A 24,087-nucleotide genomic window follows, 5' to 3' on the forward strand; every position below is an offset into this window, starting at 1 on the left:
TGACCAAATACTTATTTTCCACCATAATTTGCAAATAAATTCTTTAAAAATCAGACAATGTGATTTTCTGGATTTCTTTTTTCTCATTTTGTCTCTCCTAGTTGAGGTATACCTAGGATGAAAGTTACAGGCCTCTCATCTTTTTAAGTGGGAGAACTTGCACAATTGGTGGCTGACTAAATACTTCTTTGCCCCACTGTATACTAACACAGCACTGGCTTATCTAAAGCTAGTTGAGTAGCACTTGAAATGTTTTGGCCCTATGAAAGCTGATGTACTTATATGATTCTGTTTTCTACAAGTTTGTATCTTATTGGTCGAATGCACTTATTGTAAGTCGCTTTGGATAAAAGCGTCAGCTAAATGCAATGTAATTATAGCATTTATTGTGGCTCCTTTTTTGAACGTATGGCATATGTTACTGAGTAATGACCATGTTCCATTAATTTACCCTCAAAAATGTTAAGTGCAGGCCTGTGTTACCACACACACACACACACACACACACACACACACACACACACACACACACACACACACACACACACACAGGTGTGCACGCAACAGGAAGCTCAAATGTTGTTCCGCAAGATCTGTTGTTGCCATGGTATTGCACTGCATCCCCCTAAATCGCCATGGAAACACACAAATTATGACTGGCATGGGGCTTTAAGTGAAGTGGGTCAAGAGCAACTGAGTCAAGTCTAAATCTAACAAATTACATGTGTATCACATACAATTTCTCAGTGGGATTAACAGCCCATCGACATCAAACAGCTAACCCGAGCTAGAGCTGGATCTTCGAGAAGATAATTAAATATAGCTCAAAGTTAATTGAGCACTAAGAAAAACTAGGAATTCATATATTACATATGTAATCTATTTGTCCACTTGATCTACTTTTACACTGGAAAAAATGCTGCTCCAAAAACAAGTTAAACAATAATGAAAATGAGCTGTTTTCACTTGAAATAAGTACAACAAAAAAAGTGAAAATTAGCTTGGTAAGATTGATTGAAATAAGATGGAATATTTCGATAAATCAGATCTTGCAATTAGCTGGGAGAACTCAGTTTGAACTATATTTGACCAGAATCCGGAAATGTTGTGTTGCCGCAAATGCTCAAAGTTTTCTGTTTTCTGATGTTAGTCTGTGATTTTCTAATAAATGTGTAAAAAGAATGTGTTTCATCTGATAAAACTCAAAATAAGATTGTTTTACTTCTAAAAACAAGACCCATATCTCACTGCAGTGTTACTTCTGAAGTTATGATGTCTTATATCAGGTGTAAATACATATTCTGACTAGATATTAGACAAATATACATGGCAAGATTTCGAATTTTTGTAGTGTAAAAACTCAGAAACTGTTTTCTTAATTGTTTACATGCCCATCTGCAAACTGTGTCTAATGCAGTGAGCGGCATACATTCACATTAAATGCAGTTTTAGTTTTTTTAAGACTTACAAAGCCCTTTTTTAAAGACTTACAAAGGTTGTGTCAGCAAACATGAATTATTAAGTGTGTTTCACTGAAATAGATCAGTTGTTAGCGTGCCACTGGCTTAACATGACTGAATGCACCTGAATTGTTTTGACTTATTAACCTACTTTAAGCCTCTCACATTCATGGGTTTCAGAGGAGCTTTCACTCCCTAAGCCCCAAACTCTGTCAAATACACTTAATTTCTGACTTGTTTTCACTGTGTGGTTTGTCATAATTACTGTTTTGTTTAAAAGATCCTCACTTGCTTCCCTCAAATTACAGTTTTATTTTTAATTGTGTGTTGTGTGTTAATTAAGTGTGTTGATTTGATAGAAAAATGGCTCCATCTTGTGGTTGTAAATATTTCAGTGAATACTAAGCATGCTGTTTAAGCTCACTCACTCTGCCTTAGTTCACAGTATTCACAGCAGAGACACTACATCCAAGTCTCTCAAAATGCCCCAAATGTGTCCTCCATATTGCTGTAAAGAATTATTTTAGATCCTAATATAAGTTTGAAATTTGAAATACATTTCAGCTCTTTTCAGATTTGTATACACATGACAAGAGGCATACATTAATAAGAGCTAAAAATAGTATTTCCATCTCAGTGCACAGTATCATCACCCTACACAAGCTGAATGCATTGCCTACTACAGGCATGTGCTGCCATCTAGAGGTGGACAGAGTCAATGCATCTGTTTAAGATTAGGATGCACAATCTACAGTACTCGGTGCAGATCATCACATCATTGGCTGATAAAGTGATATTCATATTATTATGAAGGGGGGGGGGGGGGGGGCATTGGCCCACCTCTTGATGCTACACGGTACAATTTGGTGTTGTGGCTGGTGTGATCCAATTGGAAGAGTGTCTCTACTGGGGCTAATTTTGTAGGTATGGGTAGGGACATATCGAACACTTGTTGGGGAGATGACAGGGTTAACGATAATGGCATTCACTAGGAAGATACACTTAGAGCAACAGACAGCATCAGCATGACAATATGTTGGAAAATAAAATCAACCTTAATCTTGACTGGACAATGGACTGTTTAACTATGAGCAAAACTCAACTGAAATCGTTCATTAGTGGCCTTTGTTGTGAGTGTTATTTAAAATAAAAACATGTCTTTGACAAATGTTCGGGAACTTTTCAATGTCTGGTTGTTTCAGTTTCATGTTGCCAGTTTTAAGAAGCAAAACAATTGACCACTTGTTGTGCGCACAACATAGACACCCTTTAGTCGCACAGACTCGAACTTTAAACTGTACTTAAATATGTATTATCCACAAACATCGGATCTGTAAAGCGGGGACTTATAGTTGTTATGAAAATCGAAAACATTTCGTGATGAAACCTAGCTCAAATGCCTTATTTTAGGATGTTACGCGAAGTCCTTGAAGGCAGCACGCTCTCTCTCTCTTGTCACTACTGTCCTCGGGTCCAGCTCGAGTCTCCTGAGAGTCTGACTGCCGGTGGGGTGTGTCTGCTGGAGATAGAACTGGAGAGAGTCAGCTGCGTCAAGTTGGCCACAAACAGATAGGAAAAACCGGAAGATGCATGAGTTTGTTTTTAAAATAAAAGCGCCAAAACACCTGCCACTGCCTTTGCATCTGCAACTAAAGAACCGAATCAGTAATGTAAAACATGATCATTGAAAAGTTAGAATAAATTGTATTCCCACACGGAACAACACTAGCAAACATAACAAGAGAAAAAACTAAAAGCAATACAGAGAATATAAGCCAGTAAAAGGTAGTCTAGGTCTTCTTCCTCTGCATTGCAACCATAGATTGCAACCGATTGCAACCCATTAAAATAAATGTTTTGGCACACACTTGTTCTTAATTTTACCTCGGTTTGTTAGTCTGCTTACCTCATGTAAACCTTCAATTATATTTGTTTTTGTTTCTGCTTCATGTTTTTTTGCAAGTGCACTTTGTAGTCATTGTTTTATAGAGGTGCCATAATTATTTATTTTTAATGATTATTACCATATTTTATTATTATGGTTATTGAAAGAAAAGCAGTGGAATAGGCTATGCATGAAATGGACATTTTCAATAATTATTTCATTTACTATTATGGTAAAACAGTTGGATCAAAATGTGTTGAATTAATTGATTACCCATTGTTTATTTTGAAAGTTTCGACCGGAAACTCCCTCCAGCTCCACGTAAATTGGTCCTTAAAAAAAAAGTCGGTCCCGCCGCTGTTACACACCGCCACATCATGATCAGACACCTTGTAGGCTAGACAAGAAGACAAGCCCGCGCACGACTCACATGCAAAGGTCAAATGCAGCTGAATAACCGCACGAGGCTGACGAGTTTGAGGTTGTCTGTTATCTAACATTAGTTAGGGGAGGTCAAACAAAAAGAAGAAGAGCCATGAAGAAACACCTGAGTCCTACAAAACAGGCGCAGCAGCAGCAGAAGCAGCCTCCACCGGCGGATGTTCCCGTGGCTCCCGGCGGCGAGGTTACCGTCCAACAACTCAACGAGCTGCTGTCGAACGGCAGCGGGTGCTACAGCTTACCGACACAACACTTTAACGAGGTGTTCCCCCGGATATACATTGGCAACGCGTGAGTCATTCATCATTTCGTTATTAGGCGGTCGACAGATGAGACAGGTTGTTTTTGTGCTCGAGCCTCAAACAACGAGCAGACGTGACAATGACAACAGTGTCGCATGCACAGCGGGGCAGGCTCGTGCTTCTGGTGTCCTCACTATCATTATGGAGTGCAGCGACAGCCTGTTGTTGTTTTAACACATTGTTCTGTTGTTCTCGACATTTCAGCCCCGGCAATGTGCCTCAGCAGCCGGGCAGGTAGATATCGTCTAAGAGTGTAACGTAATTAAAAACATAATCATGTCTCCCTTTGAATAAATAGTCCAGGAATTACATTGAAAGACACAAAGGGCTGTTTTTACTCATTGCATCCCTCCATCAATAGTATATCTGCCATATGAAACGTTTTCATGCCACTCCATTACCCCCAGCTGGGCTGAAACAACATGTTACTTCTAAAAGAAAAAAAGGTTTTGATTTTAATTCATAATGGGCTTAGAAAAACAATAACAACAGGCAGTCTCCCGGATTGCTAAAGAACAAAGAGGGACAAAAAAGAGAACTTTAATTTTAGAGTCGTGATGGGAAGTTATTCTCATCAGTGAGTCGTGACACTCACATAGTTTTCAAACATCATAGGCTACCCTTTAACTTAAATACATAATAGAAAAAAGTGTCAAACACATTCATCAGTGTCAGGTACTCAAGAAACAAGTCCTTGAGAAAATATATGTACATACTTTGTGAATAATATAATAAACCTGTTGTCCACCTAGAGCTGACTATCCTTACTCACCACAAGTACATTTGTATTTGTATTTTCACACTTATCCCATTTATATAAACAAAAAGATCCATCAGTAGTAAAAGTAGTTGTTAGTGAGTTATTTAAAAAAAAAATTGCTACATCCTTTAATTTATGCTCAGGTACCTCTATCAAAATGTAAAATGTGCTGAGCAATATGCTGTATTTTTTAGGCTGATATAAAATTGATATTGGAAAAATAATGTTTAAGTGGTTGCAGGAGTTATATGGCTGCACTTTTATTGTCATAATTGGTTATCATTTTGTGTATTTTCTTGTTTAATCACTTAGTCAGCATATCCTTGAGTGGGACGTAATCAAATGTCTTGGTTGTCCAACCAACATTCCAAAATTCGAAATTGATCAAAATACTTATTATAAAAATTATAAAACATTTGTCAACCTAAAACCATGTGTTTCCAAAACATCCCTGATTATTTTTCTCTCGACTAATTGAGTAATCAACTTATTGTTGAACCCCAAAACATGGTAGTTTGTTTTTAACCTGAACACACATGTTTGATTCATTTTGAAGATGCAGCTCACATTTTCCTGAAGTCCAAAGTCATCAGGCTTGTTTCACCTAACCAATTATAAAAAACCCAAAAATACTCAGACTCGGTATAATTCAGGATTAATAATTTGCTGCTATATAATTTAAGTTTTGCTATTTTACCTATATCATGTCGTGAAAGGGGCTGAGTACACGAAGACACACAGTACAGTGTATATTGCATACTAAATATGGCATGGGGAGAACCGTAAATCCACAGTTGTTGGTTGACTTGATGCTATTGGCTTTGTAATGAACATGCCCAATCTTTAGGAATTTACAGCTCGGTGTTCCAGTAAAACCAGTTCTGGGTACTACTGCACTCTGGGACACTGTGTACAGATTATGTGGGAGATGTATTATATGCCTGTATGAAAAAAAACGATATTTTTGTGGGATTGTTACCATCATTTTTCTTTCACATTGGCACAGGTATCAAATATTTATTGTACATGTATCAGTTTTGTACATTATCACACACAAAATAAATGGTTTAACAACGAGTATTTTAATGCAACATTGAGTAAATAACACCCTTAAATATAGTAATTACCCCAAATTGAAAAAAAACTGAAATCATTCAAGGTTTCAAGTGTCACATTTTTCTGAAAGCTAAAACGGAAATATAATTTTCAAATACATTTTGCTGGGCTTTAATGTAATATAGAGTGGCGAAGTCACGCCCATCTACAGTACTTCCGGTCCATGGAACTTCATTTAGGAAAATAATGTATTGAAGTCAATGGAGAGAGAAAACGTTTCTTTCCATCCCGTTTGAATTGTGCCATGAATTACACATGATGTTTGTCAATCTTAAAAAAATAATTTCCATGTCAAAAAAGTCACAGTTTGTCGTAAAACTGTTGAAATATAAGACTATGAAAAATACGCAACTAGAAAGACTACAAATCCCAGAGTCGCGTAAGTGATGTCACAATTGTTTTCCTCCACTAAAAGATAGCTAAGATCAGCGCCATATAGATATAATCTATCTATATGGCGCTGGCTAAGATAAGATAAGATAACTTTAACAAGATGCCTGTGTGCTTAGTACCAGGTTGTTATCATACCAGCAATGGGTCTTGCTCGTTCTTTCGCTTCCCGTCTGATGAAATAACCAGGAGTGGCTGGGTCGAGTTAGCTACCTAGCTAGTAGCTAGCACGTTAGTTAGCATTACAGCCTTGTCATTTTTATTAGCCTTAATATGAAGTAACATTAAGTAACCCCAAAATATTAAACAATAAGAGTAGTAGTCATATTTCGTGAACCCTTTGAAGAGTACTGTCACCGGTGTGATCATTCTATAATACACAATTTAAGCCCGGGGGAGAAATGCTAACACTAGCATCGGCGATCGCCGATCTTTTCTACTTCATGCTATCTGCACAAATGGTTGGACATTAAACATTAAAAAGACCAGGCAGTTCAGAGAGAATCAAAGGAAGGCAGGCAGGCAGCTTTGCATGAGATTCTTCTGGATGTGTTTCATTGTGGTGATCATGGGCGTAGGAAGCATCCTGAATGTGGGGGGGACATTTTTAACGGGGGGGTTTGGGGATCCCCCCCACGAAAAAAAAAAATAGATTTCCTGTATTCTGCTGCATTTTAACAGATGGTTTGATACTTTTATGTGGCCATACTACCATGAGGAAAATGATGGGTACATTTTGTAATTTCATCCAGTAGTAAAGAAAGGAAACATATTTGATTATTAATTCAGAGCCGTCTTTGAATTAATAAAAAGCAGTTTAAATGCCCATTTTTTGTACATTTATATACAACAATAAATATTTGTGAGTGCATTGAGAGATATTGTTGTGGAGAGTCATTTATATATAAATCGCAAAATACATTTGTGAATCCTTCGGTGAGCATTTATTAATATTGAGACTGATCTGACTCCATACTGATGTTAAGTTCACCTCGGAATGGTATCATTGACTTAAATGTTCAAATAAATGTTGCTTTTCTGTCTCTATTGGTCATATGATGCCCCTTGACTGAAATGTTTCCTGTTCAATATCCCCACTGATTTCCTTAAAATTCTGGGATGAGAGTCCACATCACAATTTACTCTAAACTGTCATTTCCCTTTCATCACTCACCTCAGCAATGAACCTCTCTCCACTGTCCCTGTATTCTGCCTCTGACTCACTCTCAAGCGCCTAGATGTCAAGAGAGGTGGTGAAGTGATTCATTATTTATTGAGCAGTATACTCTTTCACATTGAATCATAACAAGTCATACTGAATGTAAATACAACTGACTCTAAAGTAAGTCCCAGTCTGTGACATTGGACATTTTGAAGACTCAAAGCCCCAAGCAGTAGGTAGAATATTAGCTAGTCTATGTAATGTGCACAGAAAATAAATAGTTAACTGAACACTGGGATGGAAATTGCCTATAAGCACTCAGTAAAACATAAACACACACAAAAATCTTCTGAATGATAAGAAGTATTATTAAAACAAAATAATCTCTTATCGAACTGAGGCTCCAGTAAAACACACTGACTGCGTCTCTACATGGACATTATGGTGTTTACATGAGCACAGAGAGATTGGGTTATTCATGTTCCCTGTTCACATGATAAATACTAGTAACCTGGCATTTCGATGCCTTTTCTCATCTAAACCAGCGCCATACTGTATAGATAGAAAAGTTGCGACAACGGAAGTCCAAAATGCTTGATCGTCACATGGTTCAGGGAGACTCAATGTTCCCCGGAAGTTCGTGGCGGGCCATTTGAATCACAATTTGAATGCATTAATACTAGGATAGAAATGCAATTTTTGGTAATTAGTGGTCAACAAAGGTTTTGACTTATCGATATGTGTATGTAGTTACATCAATGTTTTTTTTTTTTTAAAGTAACATTTGCTAATATTTGAGGATTAAGATAAAAATAGGAAGTACTTTATTGATACCAATTGGGGAAAGGTTTATGCTGCAGCAGCAAAAGACAAGGCATTGTACATTAGACAGTTAAAATACTAGAATTAAACAATCAAAAATTTAAACATCTTAAATAGAAATAAAATAGCATTACAAATAGTAGAAAAATATACATAGTGTGAACAGCTATCTTACCAGTTAACATATACATGTTAGGCTAACGTTGCCTTGGTTAAAGAGCCTGTTGCTGTTTATTTATAGCTTTGAATTCTTTAAAACAAATATTATCTTCTTAAACCTGTATGGTAGTCAGGAGCATCACATCCTAATGTTTATTGATATATTTAGAGGGAGAGGATGGGAAGGAAGGTTTCAAAATTCAGATTAGATACATTTCTACCATTTCTTTAATTCATGGTGGTTTCAGTAATCCCATGGTAATTGAGGACACAAGTAATCTAAAGTACTAATGTAATCTTTATGACTTTCAGAAAGGACAGGAGACCCACATGTGCCTATCAATGATTGTCAACTGACAGCACAATGAGTCAAAGCACTAGCAGCAGCAGCAGCAGCATGATGATGATGATGTTAAATGTGTTGTTTTAGGAACATCCATTGTAAATAAATGGAATTCAATAAACATTGAATAGCATATCATGCAGTTTGTCTGTGCCTTTTCCTCTGTGTTGTCCTGGCATATCGTCTCCCCCATGGTTTGCTGTGTTGCCGGGGGATGCTCCAAGCACTCTGAGAATGGAGTACACATGTAAAGTTTCCCCACTGACACAGAGGGGAGGAAAGAATGGCTGGCTCAAGTCAACTATCAGAAAAGACAACAACAGCAACAACACATGTGAGGGGATCATATTTTTCACAAAACTAAGACCACACCATTGGGAAGCTTAACGTCTGTTTAATCAAAATAAGGAACAGCGAGAGGCTTGCAAAACTCTGGGAGGTGAGACTCAGGTGCAGGGTGAGGGTCTCATTGCAGGTCTTCAGGCTCCATTGAATCCCCCTGGGGTTCTTGTGCTGAAAGAGGGAGACAGGAAAAAGGGTTAGATACAACTAGCAACCCATAGGATGGGAAATTGCTGACCTATTTGAAACTTACCTTGTGTTTTCACTCTCACTTAAGTCCCTCTCCTCTTGCCATCAATCCAAAATCAGCTGAGCTGCAACACAATACAGACAGGTAATAATCAACAGAATCACAAGGACATTAAATGGCTCTGCTAAAAACACTCACCCATAAGTTATGTTTTTGTTTACTGTTTGGAAGTCTCAAATATGCACTCTAAATCCATATCAATAGCGATGTATCACAAACATAGCTCTCTTCCTTATTATTGTGTAACGTTAACTATAATATACTAGCTTGAACTCCAAAAAAGATACCCTCATTTCACCACCTCCACCCACTACAATCACACGCCCCAATGTTATATTTAACTAATATGTAACTCCCTCCAGCCCGGATAAAAGCACGTTAAGAAGCCCCTTTTCTCTAATTCCACAACGTTGGAAGAAATAACGTTAAGAGAACGGATTAATAGGCTGTTCATGGTTAACGTGTGTTGCTCACTTTATCTGGAATCCTAGCCTAATCTGTTATCTGTAAACGTTCCCTAAATCTACGGATTTAGGGATAATCCACTAACATCCTTTAATACACATGTTAATTTGACTCAGATGTGCTGATAATATCCGCAATATAAATCTTTAAACGTCTTCTTACCTTTTTAAAAGTCCAACACGAACGGTCTATTATGCTGCAACTCTACTGCGCTGCTAGCCGCAGATAGCCCCGAAAGTCAGCGGCAAGCAAACTTCCGGGGAACTATTGAGAGCTCCACGATCCGCCATTGCTGTAAAAAAACTGGTCCATTGGAGTGAATGGAGATGTCGTAACTCTTCTATCTATATGGCGCTGATCTAAACTATTCAGTATTTGTATCCCTCTATCATGACATACCCTGTAAAGACAAAACTCCTCTCCAGAAGTGAGACGCCGCCGCCGCCGCCATCACTGTTAACTGATTAACTGCTACCAGCTGATGACTTACTTTCCTCTTCTTTGATTTTTTTTTTCTTATGTCCATGTTGTCTGGGGGAGAAAACATATCGAACCAAGAGATCGTCAGCTTTGATTTTCGCTGTATTAACAATGTCTTGAACATTTGGTGTGTGTGCCTTACCTCCGCTACCGGCATCGCTTCATACAACAGATCTGAGCTGTCCAACTATGACAACACTTGTTGCAGCCAATTTGATGTATTTTAATATTTGTATATGAAGGTGCTGTGATACTACTGAATTGACCTGGGCATAGGCGGGGACTCAGCCAATTTCAGGGTACAGCCTATTATTTGGGGAGGACACCGGTGCACAGCATTAGGGATTGGGAATCACCACAGGGAAGCCACACAGTTTTTCTACCGTGCGTGTTTTCGCTTATTTTCTGTTTGTTTTGAGTTAATTTCGGTTTATTTCTTTATCACAGTTTAGTTGTTTAGTTATCAGTTAAACACCCGGCTCTTGTTTTGCTGTCATCATCCTGCAATCCAAATAAACATCTTAAATGCACTCAAAGAGAAGACCTGATTTGCTGTCAACACCACGCGTCTGGAAAAGCTTCACACCATATCCCTCACTGGCAAATATTTGTTGTTCGGTTGCCTTCACATTTGTTGAAAAACTTGCTTCCAAAGACGGATGGACATAGGACAGCGCTGTACTCATTGACTTTCCCCGACTTAAATCGACGTTACGCACCCGCAAGAGGAACGGGGACGGACCAAACATCAAAGTCACGGTAGGAGTATTTATGAATGAATAAAAGGTTGCGGAGGAGAGTGGCCTTCACGCAACGGGATACAGGAAAATCCCATAAAGTAATTCTAAACAAAGCCTCCGTGGATTGCTAAATAATGGCCATGAGTAATGAGGAAAATCAGGAAATGAACGCAGAAATGAACGCTGCTGTCAATCAAACTGAAAAGGAGGATGGGCTTGGTAAAAGGACAGCTAAACTCACATATAAAGCAGCGGAAGCAAAGATATTATCTATGCAAAAGGACAGGAATTCTGGGATAAAGCAATTGTGTAAATGGCAAAGGAATTGGAACAAATGATGATTTCAAATGGAAATGTTTCTGACATCCAAATCAAACATGAAATGTTGTGGAAACTGTGTGGGGAAACTACAAGGTTGCATGAGTCATTAAAACCTTTGTTGCCTGAGGATGAAATGTTTAAACAAACGGAATGGTTTCAAAATCAAATGCACAATGTTAAAGGAGTAATACACAAAATTGAAAAAATGGGTCCATGCAAACGGGGAGAAATGCATACAGGTTGAGGATGATGAAATCGATGATGTGACAAATAATGCAAATGAGGTTGTGGATAACAGTGGCTCAAATGAAAATGATGTGTTACATGCAAATGAGGAGCTGGATAATATTGGGCCAAATAACAGTATTTCTAACATTGGTGACAAAACAAATGTGTCAGGTGGAAGCTCTGGCCATTCAAGGTCCTCAAGGTCAACAACGTGCTCTGCACGTATCAAGGCAGAGGCTGAAAGGGCTGCACTCCTGCCTTTGGAGGCTGCTCTCAAGGAAAAGCATGAGCTGGAAGCTCAAGAGGCTCAAATTAGGAAGAAAAGGGAATTGCTTGAAGTGCAAAGTCAGATTGCTGCGCAGACAGCAAAAGTCACAGTATTCAGAAACAGAGGGTCTGACATAGGAGTCACAAATGGAACAAATTAATATGTGTCAAAACACAAGTCTGCTCTCAAACCCTCTGCTGTGCCATTCGTTCCACAAACTTCAAGTTGTGCTGTCAATCATCCACCAACAGGAGGCAGTAAAACTGCTATTTCAATGAAAGCACAATTATTGGAGCCAAACTGTCAATACAATCATCCACCAACAGAAGGCAGTAAAACTACAAAACCCACTCAATCACATCAAAATCCATACAACCAGTACAATCCACCAACAGGATCTGCTAAAGCTGCAATGCCATTACAGTCTCAGCAGCTACAGGATCCATACAACCAGTTCAACACTTTAGCTACAATGCCAAGTGGAACAGGGGCACGGCGCAAAGAAACCATTTCACAAGGAACCAGATCAAAAACCTATGCTTCAAATCACATCCCAAGGATGCCTCAAAGGTCTTTGCAGTCATATCCCAGTGTACTGTATATACACAACAGCAATGTATCCAAGTCGATGAGGACCAAGGCAGAATGCCTCAAAGATCTAGTCAGTCATATCCAACTGCACAGCCATCACAGCAATCAAACCAAAACAGTGAGGAACCGGACCAAGGCAATATTTTCACCATCATGCAAAAGCAAAACGACATCACAGCATTACTAGTGCAACAGCATTCTTCATTATCATTACCCCCAAGGGACATACCAGTGTTTGATGGAAACCCTCTTGAGTACAACTTATTTGTCAGAGCTTTTGAAAATGGAGTGGAAGTAAAAGCTGCTAGCAGTGTAGACTGCTTATACTACCTGGAGCAGTACACTCGAGGGCAACCTAGAGAGCTGGTCAAGAGCTGTCAACACATGCCATCTGACAGGGGGTATCAAAGAGCAAGAATGCTTTTAAAACAACGCTTTGGAAATGAGCAAAAAATAGCCACTGCATATATGGTAAAAGCACTTGGATGGGCACCACTGAAGTCAGAGGACATCAAAACCTTACAAGAATTGTCACTATTCCTACGCGTCTGCTGTAACGCTATGGAGGACATAAGCTACATGTCAGAAAAGAATATGCCATCAAACATACATGCTATAATCATGAAGTTACCATACAAACTGAGGGAAAAATTGAGAAACATTGCTTTTGAACATCAGGAGAGACGCCATCGTCAAGCAGGTTTCAGTGACTTGGTCAATTTTATTGAGAGGCAAGTGTCTATTGCATCTGACCCACTGTATGGAGACATTCAAGACACAGTTGTCTCATTCTCAAAATTCAAAGTTGGAAATAAAGTGTCACAGGGACGCATAAAGGAGAAAGGAAGCAGTTTCGCTACATCTGTGGCAGCTGTTAACTCTGAAACTCAAAAGGAGAAATACTTACCTGATAAGTCAACAAAGGGACCTTGTCTGCTGTGTGAAGAGGGCCACAGATTGGAAGTGTGCCCCAAGATGAAAAAGAAGCAGCATCGGGATAAAATTGATTTCCTAAAAAAGAAAGGTGCTTGTTTTGGATGTCTATCAGTTGGACACATGAGTAAAGATTGTCACAGTCGGCTGTCTTGTAAGTTGTGTAACCTGAAACATCCTAGCATTCTCCATATCCATGCAAAGGAATGGAAAGAAATCAAATCAAAGGACACACAGCAAGAAACAACATGGATGAGTCAAGCCACTATTCCCAAGACATGTGGCCATATAGGGGCCGGAGCACAGGATTGCGTCTTGTCAATTGTGCCTGTAAAGATCAAGGCAAAGAAAGACAGCACAATTCTAAAGACCTATGCATTTTTAGATCCCGGCAGCTCATCTACTTTCTGCTCTGAGCAACTGATGAGGAAGCTAAAGGTGAGAGGAAGGAACACTAAATTCCTGATGAAAACAATGAATAAAGAAAGCTTTGTCAACAGTCACGTCATCTCAGGACTAGAGGTAGATGCACTCAATGGTAACATCTATATTGAGTTGCCTGATGTGTACACCCAACGCAAGATGCCTGTGACTCGTAATAACATCCCACAACAGGAAGACTTGTATGCTTGGCCATACTTGGACTCTTTGGAAATTCCTGCTATCGATGCTGATGTGGAGCTGTTAATTGGAACTAACTCTCCAGAAGTAATGGAGCCATGGGAAGTGATAAACAGCAGGGGTAAAGGACTTTACGCTGTTAGAACCCTATTGGGATGGGTTGTCAACGGACCATTGAGAGGAGGCAATGAGAGTGGGAGTAGCTGCCCCACAGTCACAGCCAACCGCATATCCATTGCTCACATAGAGGAACTGCTGGTGAAGCAGTGCAACCATGACTTCAATGAGAAATCAGCAGAAGACAAGCCAGCAATGTCCATAGAAGATCTTAAGTTCATGCAAATTGCCAACACTTCAGCTGAACTCAACAATAGACATTACTGCTTGAAGTTGCCTTTAAGAGAAGAGGACAATGTTGTCATGCCCAACAACCGCCATCTTGCTGAGCAAAGGGTCCTCTGCCTCAAAAGGAAATTGGAGAGAAATCCAATATTCAAAGAGGAATACACCAACTTTCTTGGCGATGTCATAAACAACAGCTATGCAGAGAGTGTGCCAGAGCATCAGGTGAAAAGAAAAGAAGGAAAAGAAAAAAAGAAAAAAAGAAAACCCTGAGAGTGGTATTTGACTGTGCGGCAAGCTACAAACGTGTGAGACTCAACACTAAACTACTCCAGGGACCTGACTTGACAAATTCCTTGCTCGGAGTTCTCACAAGGTTTCGCCTAATCTCTATAGCAGTTATGGCTGACATAAAAGCTATGTATCATCAAGTCCAAGTGACAAAACAGGATGTAGACTTTCTTCGCTTCCTATGGTGGCCAAGAGGTGATCTGACACAGCCGCTCACTGAGTACAGAATGACTGTTCATCTGATTGGTGCAATATCTTCGCCCAGCTGTGCCAGTTTTGCCCTTAGAAAACGGCTGAAGACCACAAAGTAGACTTCCCAGTTCATGTAAGAGACACCATCAAGCAGAACTTTTATGTGAACGATTGCTTGAAATCCTTGTCTTTAGAGGCAGAAGCCATGTCTTTGGTTACAGACCAGACCACTCTATGCCAGTTGGGACGATTCCAACTCCTGAAATGGATCAGCATCAGCAGGTCAGTGTTGGAAGCCATTGATGTGGAGAAAAGAGCCAAGGATCTGAAAGAACTGGATTTCGACAGAAACAGCCTTCCTGTCGAAAGAACCCTGGGACTGCAGTGGTGCGCAGAAACCTTTAGGTTCAAGATGGCAGTCCAAGAAAGACCATTCACAAGAAGAGGTATCCTGTCGGTGGTGAGCTCGGTCAACGATCCCGTTGGATTTTTAGCACCCTTCACCTTACCTGTCAAGATAATGCTGCAAAACCTCTGTAATCAATCAATCAATGTTTATTTATATAGCCCAATATCACAAATGTTACATTTGTCTCAGTGGACTTCACAGTTTGTACAGAATATCAGTATGACAATACGACACCCTCTGTCCTTAGACCCTCACATCGTACAAGGAAAAACTTCCAGAGAAAACCCACAGTTTAAAGGGAAAAATGGGAGAAACCTCAGGTAGAGCAACAGAGGAGGGATCCCTCTCCCAGGATGGACAGACGTGCAATAGATGCCGTGTGTAAATTGAAAAGATAATACATTTGCAACATAGGTAGTCCAAATGTTTGGAAATTCATGTGTGTATAATAGGAAGATGAATCCACGAAGATATCCATCCAGGACTTATGATCCAGGACCACAGCCACAACTCAAGATCCAGGACTCGCGATCCATGACACAGGAACGCAGGATCATCCTTGACTCCGGATCCCGGCGTATATAGACACCAAAAAGAAAGAAATTTGGGGAAGCTGGGTTAATCGGAACATGAGAGTCCAAAGGTATAGACAGAGAGAAGGAAGAAGTAAGATGTCCCCCGACAAACTAAGCCTATATCAGCAAAACTAGGGGCTGAATCTAATCAGCCCTAACTATAAGCTTTATCAAAAAGGAAGGTCTTAAGCGCACTCTTAAAAACGGATAGGGTGTCTGCCGCCCGAACACAAACTGGAAGCTGATTCCACAAAAGTGGAGCTTGATAAGAAAAGGCTCTGGCTCCCATTGTACTTTTAGAGACTCTAGGAACAACCAAAAACCCTGCATTCTTGGAACGCAATGCCCTAGTAGGACAATAGGGTATAATGAGTTCTTTAAGGTAAGATGGCGCCTGCCCATTAAGGGCTTTGGAGGCGAGAAGAAGAATTTTAAATTCTATCCTGTGTTCTATAGGGAGCCAGTGTAAGGCAGCCAGAACAGGAGTAATGTGGTCCCTTTTCCTAACTCTGGTTAGTACACGAGCTGCAGCATTTTGAATCAGCTGAAGCGACTTGACTGACTTCTTGGTACACCCTGATAATAAGGAGTTACAATAATCCAGCCTTGAAGTAACAAATGCATGGACTAGTTTCTCTGCATCGTTTTGAGGCAAGATATGCCTGATTTTTGCAATGTTACGTAGATGGAAGTAGGCGGTCCTTGAACCGCCTACTCACTTAAGATGAGCTACAGTTGGGATGAGCACATTCCTCAAAACTACCAGTTGCAGTGGGTGGGGTGGCTAGAAGATCTAAGAAGACTCGGCACTTTCAGTGTGCCGAGATGTTTTAAACCCAAAGGATTTGGATAGCTCACAAGTGCCAAACTACATAATTTCTCTGACGCCAGCGAGAACGGCTATGGCACAGTTTTATACTTGAGGCTACAGAGTGATGATGAGAAGATCCATGTAACTTTCGTTCTAGGAAAGGCACGAGTTGCTCCTCTAAAGAATGTGACAATCCCAAGGATGGAACTAACAGCTGCTGTGCTGGCAGCGAGAGTTGACAGACTCCTGAAAGCAGAGTTGCAACTAGAGCTGGAAAACTCAATCTTCTGGACAGACAGCACAACATTGTTAAAGTACATCAGGAACGAAACAAAGCGCTTTCACACCTTTGTTGCCAATAGGGTCTCTGCTATAAAAGAAGCCACAGACATCTCACAATGGAGGTACGTTGACACAAAACGGAACCCAGCTGATGAGGCCTCTCGTGGGTTGAAAGTTGAACACCTTCTCACTTGCAGCAGATGGATCCATGGCCCAGAGTTTCTTTCCAAGAATGAAGAGGAATGGCCTCTTAACATCTTGGATTCAACTTCCATCAGCAGTGATGACCCAGAGGTTAGAGGAGAAGTTTCAGTTAATACTGTCATCATTAATGATGCACCAAATGCAACGAATAACATCTCTGATGAAGACCCACAGAATGCAGTAAATCAACTGATAACCCACTTCTCCTCGTGGAAAAGGCTTAAGATCTCAGTTGCGTGGTTTCTCCAGCTGAGAAAGACGTTGCAGTTGTTGAGTCAAAAGAGAAAAGAAATACAAGCTTCTCTGTCCAGCAGTGGACTTGACCCAACTCAACAAAAGAACAAAGAGGAAGAGGACATGAAAAGATTCAGAGCCACAATGGGTGGTCACGTCTTATTTCCTGAAGATATTGACGCGGCAGAAAGTGTCATCATTCAGTACTGCCAAATGGACAAGTTTAGTGATGAAATCACTGCTTTGAAAAAGGGAACATCTGCAGTGAAGAAAAGCAGTCACATTTATAAACTTGATCCGATGCTGAAACAAGGAATCTTGAGAGTGGGAGGTAGGCTTAGCAAAGGAGCAATGCCTGAAGACACAAAACATGCAGTCATTCTTGCAAAGGACCAAAACATCGCCACTCTAATCTTACGCCACATTCATGAACAGTTAGGACACTGGAAGAAATCACCTACTTTCCAGACTTCGTCGACAATACTGGATCACCAGAGCAAATGCTGCTGCTAGAAAGATCCTCTCTTCCTGTGTTGTCTGCAGACGATATAGGGGAAAGCTGGGTGAACAAAAGATGGCAGATTTGCCAAAAGAAAGACTGCAATCTGATCTTCCACCATTCACAAATGTGGGCATCGACTATTTTGGGCCGTTTGAAGTGAAGAGAGGCCGCAGCCTCATCAAACGCTATGGAGTTATCTTCACCTGCATGGCCAGTCGGGCAGTCCATCTGGAAATGGCCTATTCATTGGACACCAGTTCTTGCATCAATGCAATACGCAGATTCATTTCCAGGCAAGGCCAAGTATCACACATCAAATCAGACAACGGAACCAACTTTGTTGGAGCAGAAAATGAGCTGAGAGAAGCTCTATCTCATTTGAACCATCAGAAAATTCAAAGCTCACTGCTTCATTCTGGAGGGAAATGGAGTTTCAACAATCCAGCTGCATCCCATAATGGAGGAGTATGGGAAAGAGTCATTCGCATGGTCAGGAAAGTGCTGAACTCTATTGTTCATCAGCAACATTTGGATGATGAAGGACTACAAACACTCCTGTGCGAAGTGGAAGCCATATTGAATGACCGTCCCATTACAAAAAACCTCAGAGGATCCAAATGATCTCGAAACCCTGACTCCAAATCACATTCTCTTGTTAAAAGGCAAACCTTCTCTACCACCCAGGCTTTTTGACAAAAATGACTCCTACTCCAAACGACGATGGAGGCAAGTTCAATTCCTTGCCAATCTCTTTTGGCACAGATGGATTCAGGAGTATGTACCACTGTTGCAAGAGAGACAACGGTGGCCAAAGGACAAGAGGAACTTTGTCACAGGAGACATTGTCATCGTAGCGGACTCTAATGCCCCTCGCGGATCCTGGCTGTTATCAGTTAAACACCCGGCTGTTGTTTTGCTGTCATCGCCTTGCAATCCAAATAAACATCTTAAATGCACTCAAAGAGAATACCTGATTTGCTGTCAACACCACGCATCTGGAAAAGCTTCACACCATATCCCTCACTGGCAAATGTTTGTTGTTCGGTTGCCTTCACAACACTCCTTGAACATGCGCGCGCTATTGGAGAATCTGCATTGGTACAAAGTACCAGTGAAAACATGGTATGGAGTTTCATTGATTTGGGCATTCTCTCAATAAGCAAGTGGAATGGATTTGATAGTGAAGCACTGACACAGCGCTCTACAAAGTGCAGCGACTGGATCGACCGATTCACAGACTTTCCACATGTTAAAAGTGGGGGTGTCTAAACTAATCATTTCAAAAAGTGGGGGGGACTTGTCCCACCCTCATATAATGGCTGCGACGCCCATGGTGGTGATAGTGAGGGTAGTCAATCGTTTTGTTGAAAAGACAGTAGTGACGGCCATCTTAGTGACGTGTGTTGTTCTGCGAGACTAGAGAAGTAGTTCATTGAGAGTTTCACACAAACAAATGTGTTACTTCACAGTTTTACGACACTTTTTTTTTTTTTGACATGCAAAGTTATCTTGTAATTGACAAACATCATATGTGTAATTCGTGGCACAATTCAAACAGGATCAAAAGATAATCTTTCTCTCTCAATTCTTCAATACATAATTTTTTCGAAATAAGGTCCCATGGAGGTCCACCGGAAGGGGAGGGACTTCGCCACTTATAGGCTTTTAAAGTTGGCTCCAGCCCCTGCCAAGAGAGTGGTGGAGGAATACAAGCACATTACTGTATCTCGCTGCTACAACAAAATCAATCTGAATATTCCACTGTGTCTGGGCCAAGTCTCCAAACAAAGTGCTGGCAGCCCGTGTGCTCGACTGATCAGACAGTGCTGTGGGCTGAAAGAGCGGCTCTAATGGGCTTTCAGATTTACGGATGTTTCTGAAGAAGATATTTTGATTCCTGGGGGAAATAAATATGTTCTTTGTAATCATTCAAAGCATTTTGCTCACTCTAATCCATGGCTGGCTATGTGCAGTATGGTAGGGTCATTAGTCAGAGGTCTTACCATTAAAGTATATCCAACAAGTGGAAAGGGCAGCAAAATGTAATGTGATATTACAAATGGCTCAGGCAGGGTGAGGTGGTATTGATTGTTGATGAAAGCCTGCACCTCGTCCGCTTTTTCCACCACTGGGACTCACTAAGCCGTTCTGCTGATGGATCCTGTTTATTAGGTGTACCCTGTTACAAATGTTGCTGGTCGGCAAAATAAGATCAAAACAAACACACTGATTAACACTGTGTATATATTTTATGTGTGTTTGTGTGTGGTGTAGTAGTTCACACACTTATTTGATCGCAATGCATGACTCGAATGAGAAAATATAACGTTGTCCTTGAAAATGTCCGTTCTAGTCTCCCATCATGATATCCCCCTTAGGGAATTTGGCTCATGATCCATATTTTTAAAGCAACAACCAGGACACAACTTAAATATGTTCCTCTGGCACTTATGCAAATACATTGTAGTTCAGTTAACAATAGGACAGATTGGAATATCATCTCATGACCCATTGTGTTTACTGACATTGTACCTGCTTCAGATTTTAGGTTTTTCTCTACATCATTAAATATTTGTGGTGGCTGATGTAGGGACCCATTACTCATAGTGAAAATGGCTGACTGAGGAAATATTTCTAGAGCCATTTGAAGTTGCTGAAACTAAGTTTTACTTTTATATTACATACGTATTACAAACACAACTGTCCAGTGTTGTGGCGTCTGAAAAACAAGATTCTCTGGATTGTTTTTTAAGTCTCTCCATTCATGTACCCGTTTTTTTAAAGGGGCCCTATTAGGCTTTTTTGGGGTTTTCCCTTTATTGTGTGTTAAATAGGTTTTTGTATGTAAATGGTCTCCAAAGGCTGAAATCCCAAAGTTCACACCAGAGGGAGTTTCTCTTCCACACACTCCCCCGAGCCTGAAACACCTCCATTGTACTTCTATTGGCTAGACCTTCAACACATTGTACGTGACGGAGGGCAAGACATCTCTAAGCTATTGACCAATCACAACAGCGCTTGCCAGCTAACCAATCAGAGCAGACTGGGCTCTGGTTTCAGAGCAACAGCACAGGCAGTATGAGAAAAATAAAGAGCTTTTTGAACATTAAAGCATGGAGACATGTCAGAGTAGAAGCCCTAAATACTAATATGAAACTGAAAATGAAAATGAGCATAATATGGCCCATTTAATGCGGCACCGTTAAAAAAACAGTTTCATACTCATCAAACCTACGGGAGCAACTGCATTAGTTATATTTGGTAGTCTAGTATCACCCTGCAAGTATACCTACTCTTGAAGATAAAGATAACTAATCTTAAGAACAAAAACAATAGATTATCCTAAAGAGATTATAGAAAAAAACCATCTGGGACAGGTAAGCAAAATAAACAACAACTGATTATACAAAAAGTTTTAAAAATGATGACCTGTGGGCAATGTAACTTTGAGCCTCTCTTAAATGCGTTAAGAGTGTATTTTCCTGAACTCAAACTCCTTCCACACTTAAGGTGGGGTTTGTTTGCTTTGAGGAACACTTTGGCTCTTTGTGAAGCGGGTCTTTAATAATTGATGCATTGGGACTGCAGATCCCAGGGTGGAGGACAGGGCAGGTAAATAGGAAGGAAGCAAGCTTCAAGCCATTGACTGTGAACTCTGTTGAACCGCAGTGTGTGTGTGTGCGTCTTCATCGTTTTGTGTACAGTAAATGTGAACAGTCACTACTTCTTAAACACACATAAATGCACATTACTTATGTGGCATTGTAAGTGCTCACACTGTACATGTCAGTATTTACCCAATCATTTATGCACACAAATATGAGGTCATATTTAGAAGGAAAAAAATATGAGCCCTCACATCTGAAGCAATCTCTGCTACTGCAAACACAAATGGCTGCTTCATCCCTCCTCATATAGCCGTAAACAAAAATGGTGGCAGGGAGGATTCTTTTGTAATTAATGTGTGCAGAAGGGGCTTTGCTGCCACCACCTCTGGGGAGCTGCTCAGGGTCACCTAGCCTCGCCTTACCAGCCTCATATTGACTGTAGATAAAGCAATAAAAGCACACAGCGCTGTCAGGGTCAGCGTGTTACATGAAGATTCATCTCTCGGTGGTAAGCTTTATTGAAAAATAAAGGAATTCTCATGTAAGAAAGAACAGACACATTTTATTTATTTATCCTCTATTTATGCAGGGGGACTTTATAATTTACAATTTCTTCATATTACATTGTTTTTGTTTTCAATAAATAAAAACCCATAGGTTATGCAATGAAACTTAAGAAAATGACAGTATGACCTTTTAAGAGTCATAAGCACTAAGCATAATATGTAATGTTTATTGGAAAATATAATCCTCATGATAAAAAAAAGACATGTGGCAAGCACATACACCAGGGTCATATCCAAACCGGGTAACAGTGGCGCTGCGCCCTCTTACATACCAAATGCAGATTCTATTCTTCAAAAAAAGTTTAATTACTCGAACAATATGAAGATCGTGTCAATCGACCTTCTGACGGCACAGACAGCTTTATTTTTACAGAGCTACGATGTTGCGTTGTTCTTTATGTCCCCGTCGCCATATTGTAAACAGGCGTCATGTTTTCGCTAGAATTGATATATCTTATAGATCAGCGCCACAGTATTGCCCTCATACTATATTTTTCTTGAAAAACCCCGTACTCTCAAGTTTATTCTACTCTTTAGTCCTCATCTATGTGTCTCTATTAGCTGAACAGTGACAAATACTCTGCAGTTTTTTTTTGTTTAAACATAAATTCAGCCCAGCCAATTAGTGACACTAAATGTTCAATAAACTTGAATACAACACATACTAAAGAGGCATTTTATTTAGAATCAATGGCCTGCAGCCAGTTTGGATCGTAGCAGTGGACACAGGCATGGAGCCAGCAGGCGGGGGGGGGGCAGCCAAAGCTCTCTACAGGCCTAAATGCAATATTATTACACACAATTTACAGTAGAGCAGGGGGGGTGTGAGACTGACCGTTGAGCGGCCCGACCAAGCAAGGAAGCAGAGGCAGAACGTCCAAAAATATAACCCGACGTGGGCATTTATTAAAATAATGTGCACAAAGTTCACAGCCTCAATCCTGCTGTTCTCCGTGAACACATACTGCAGCCACAAAGATCTCAAACACACTCACTCTACCAGCCTCCAAACAGACAGGGCAACAGAAGAGAGCAATTAGACACAGGTGAGGGAGGAGGAGACAACACAGGGCACCAGGTGCACACAACCAGCAACAACATACATGGGGAACAGGGAAGTTGTAGTCAATATACCCCACACAGTACAATGACTACATAAACACGTTAATGAGAGCTCCAGTAACTGCGTCTCGTTACAGGGGGGATTGATTCTGTCCTGTGTTTTGATTAGATAAAGATGGAGGTGAGGCTCTTAAAGATGAGAGGAGGAACACAACTGCTGGTGACGCTATAAAGCCATTTATTTCTTTAAATATGTGAAATTATTGGTTTGCATGCCATTCCTCTTTCTCCTTTTGTATCCATCTATTTAACTTTCTTTATCTTGCTTACAACGGTCCAATATTCCTCCTCCTGCCTCCATTTTTATTGTTGCTATTTCTTTTGGATTGCTCCTCCCTGTATAGCTTTCACGTACTGAAGCATGGGTTTTGCTCTTCTAAAGCCACATGAGTGTGTGCATCTACTCTAGTAACTCTGTTAGACATTGAACATGTGTACCCGATCAGATGAATTAGCTCCACTCATCTAAGCTGAACAGAGGTCTTATCAAGCAGAATAAATGAATACACCTGTGTGTGCCTTTTTTTGTAATGTCTCATTTAGCTGGGAGAATTCTAGCTGGATATTGAATATCTAGATTAAATTATAAATTAGAGAAATGATCAATAAATTAGCTGACATCAGGATAACATGTTTAAATCGACTGGTGAGTAGCGTTTAAAAGCAACAACATGCAGAAGTGCCTCTCAGATATACAGTATTTGGCTGTGAATCATGCTGGGTTACTGCTAGCACTAAAACCCATGCAGAGTGGTCGTGAAAGATGCAACCTACATTGTGAAAATACAACTTTGCTGTAGTCTGTCTTGTTATTATTAGGGGTGTTTTTTTTCATGTTGTTATGTTCTGCTGCTAAATTATCCTTATGTT

The 24,087-nt window shown here is 40.3% G+C and overlaps 1 protein-coding gene across 1 annotated transcript in view; it reads left to right on the top strand.

The window, feature by feature from the left end:
• Window positions 1–3,703: 3,703 nt before the first annotated feature.
• dusp3a (dual specificity phosphatase 3a) overlaps window positions 3,704–24,087 on the top strand; it is a 31,263-nt gene continuing 10,879 nt past the window's right edge. Inside the window, exon 1 of the mRNA XM_079659475.1 lies at window positions 3,704–4,077. Coding sequence (XP_079515601.1) covers window positions 3,881–4,077 — 197 coding nt within the window. The 5' untranslated portion in view covers window positions 3,704–3,880. The remainder of the gene's footprint in view (window positions 4,078–24,087) is intronic.

This window comes from Notothenia rossii (assembly GCF_949606895.1).
Source record: "Notothenia rossii genome assembly, chromosome: 11".
Taxonomy (NCBI): Eukaryota; Metazoa; Chordata; class Actinopteri; order Perciformes; family Nototheniidae; genus Notothenia; species Notothenia rossii.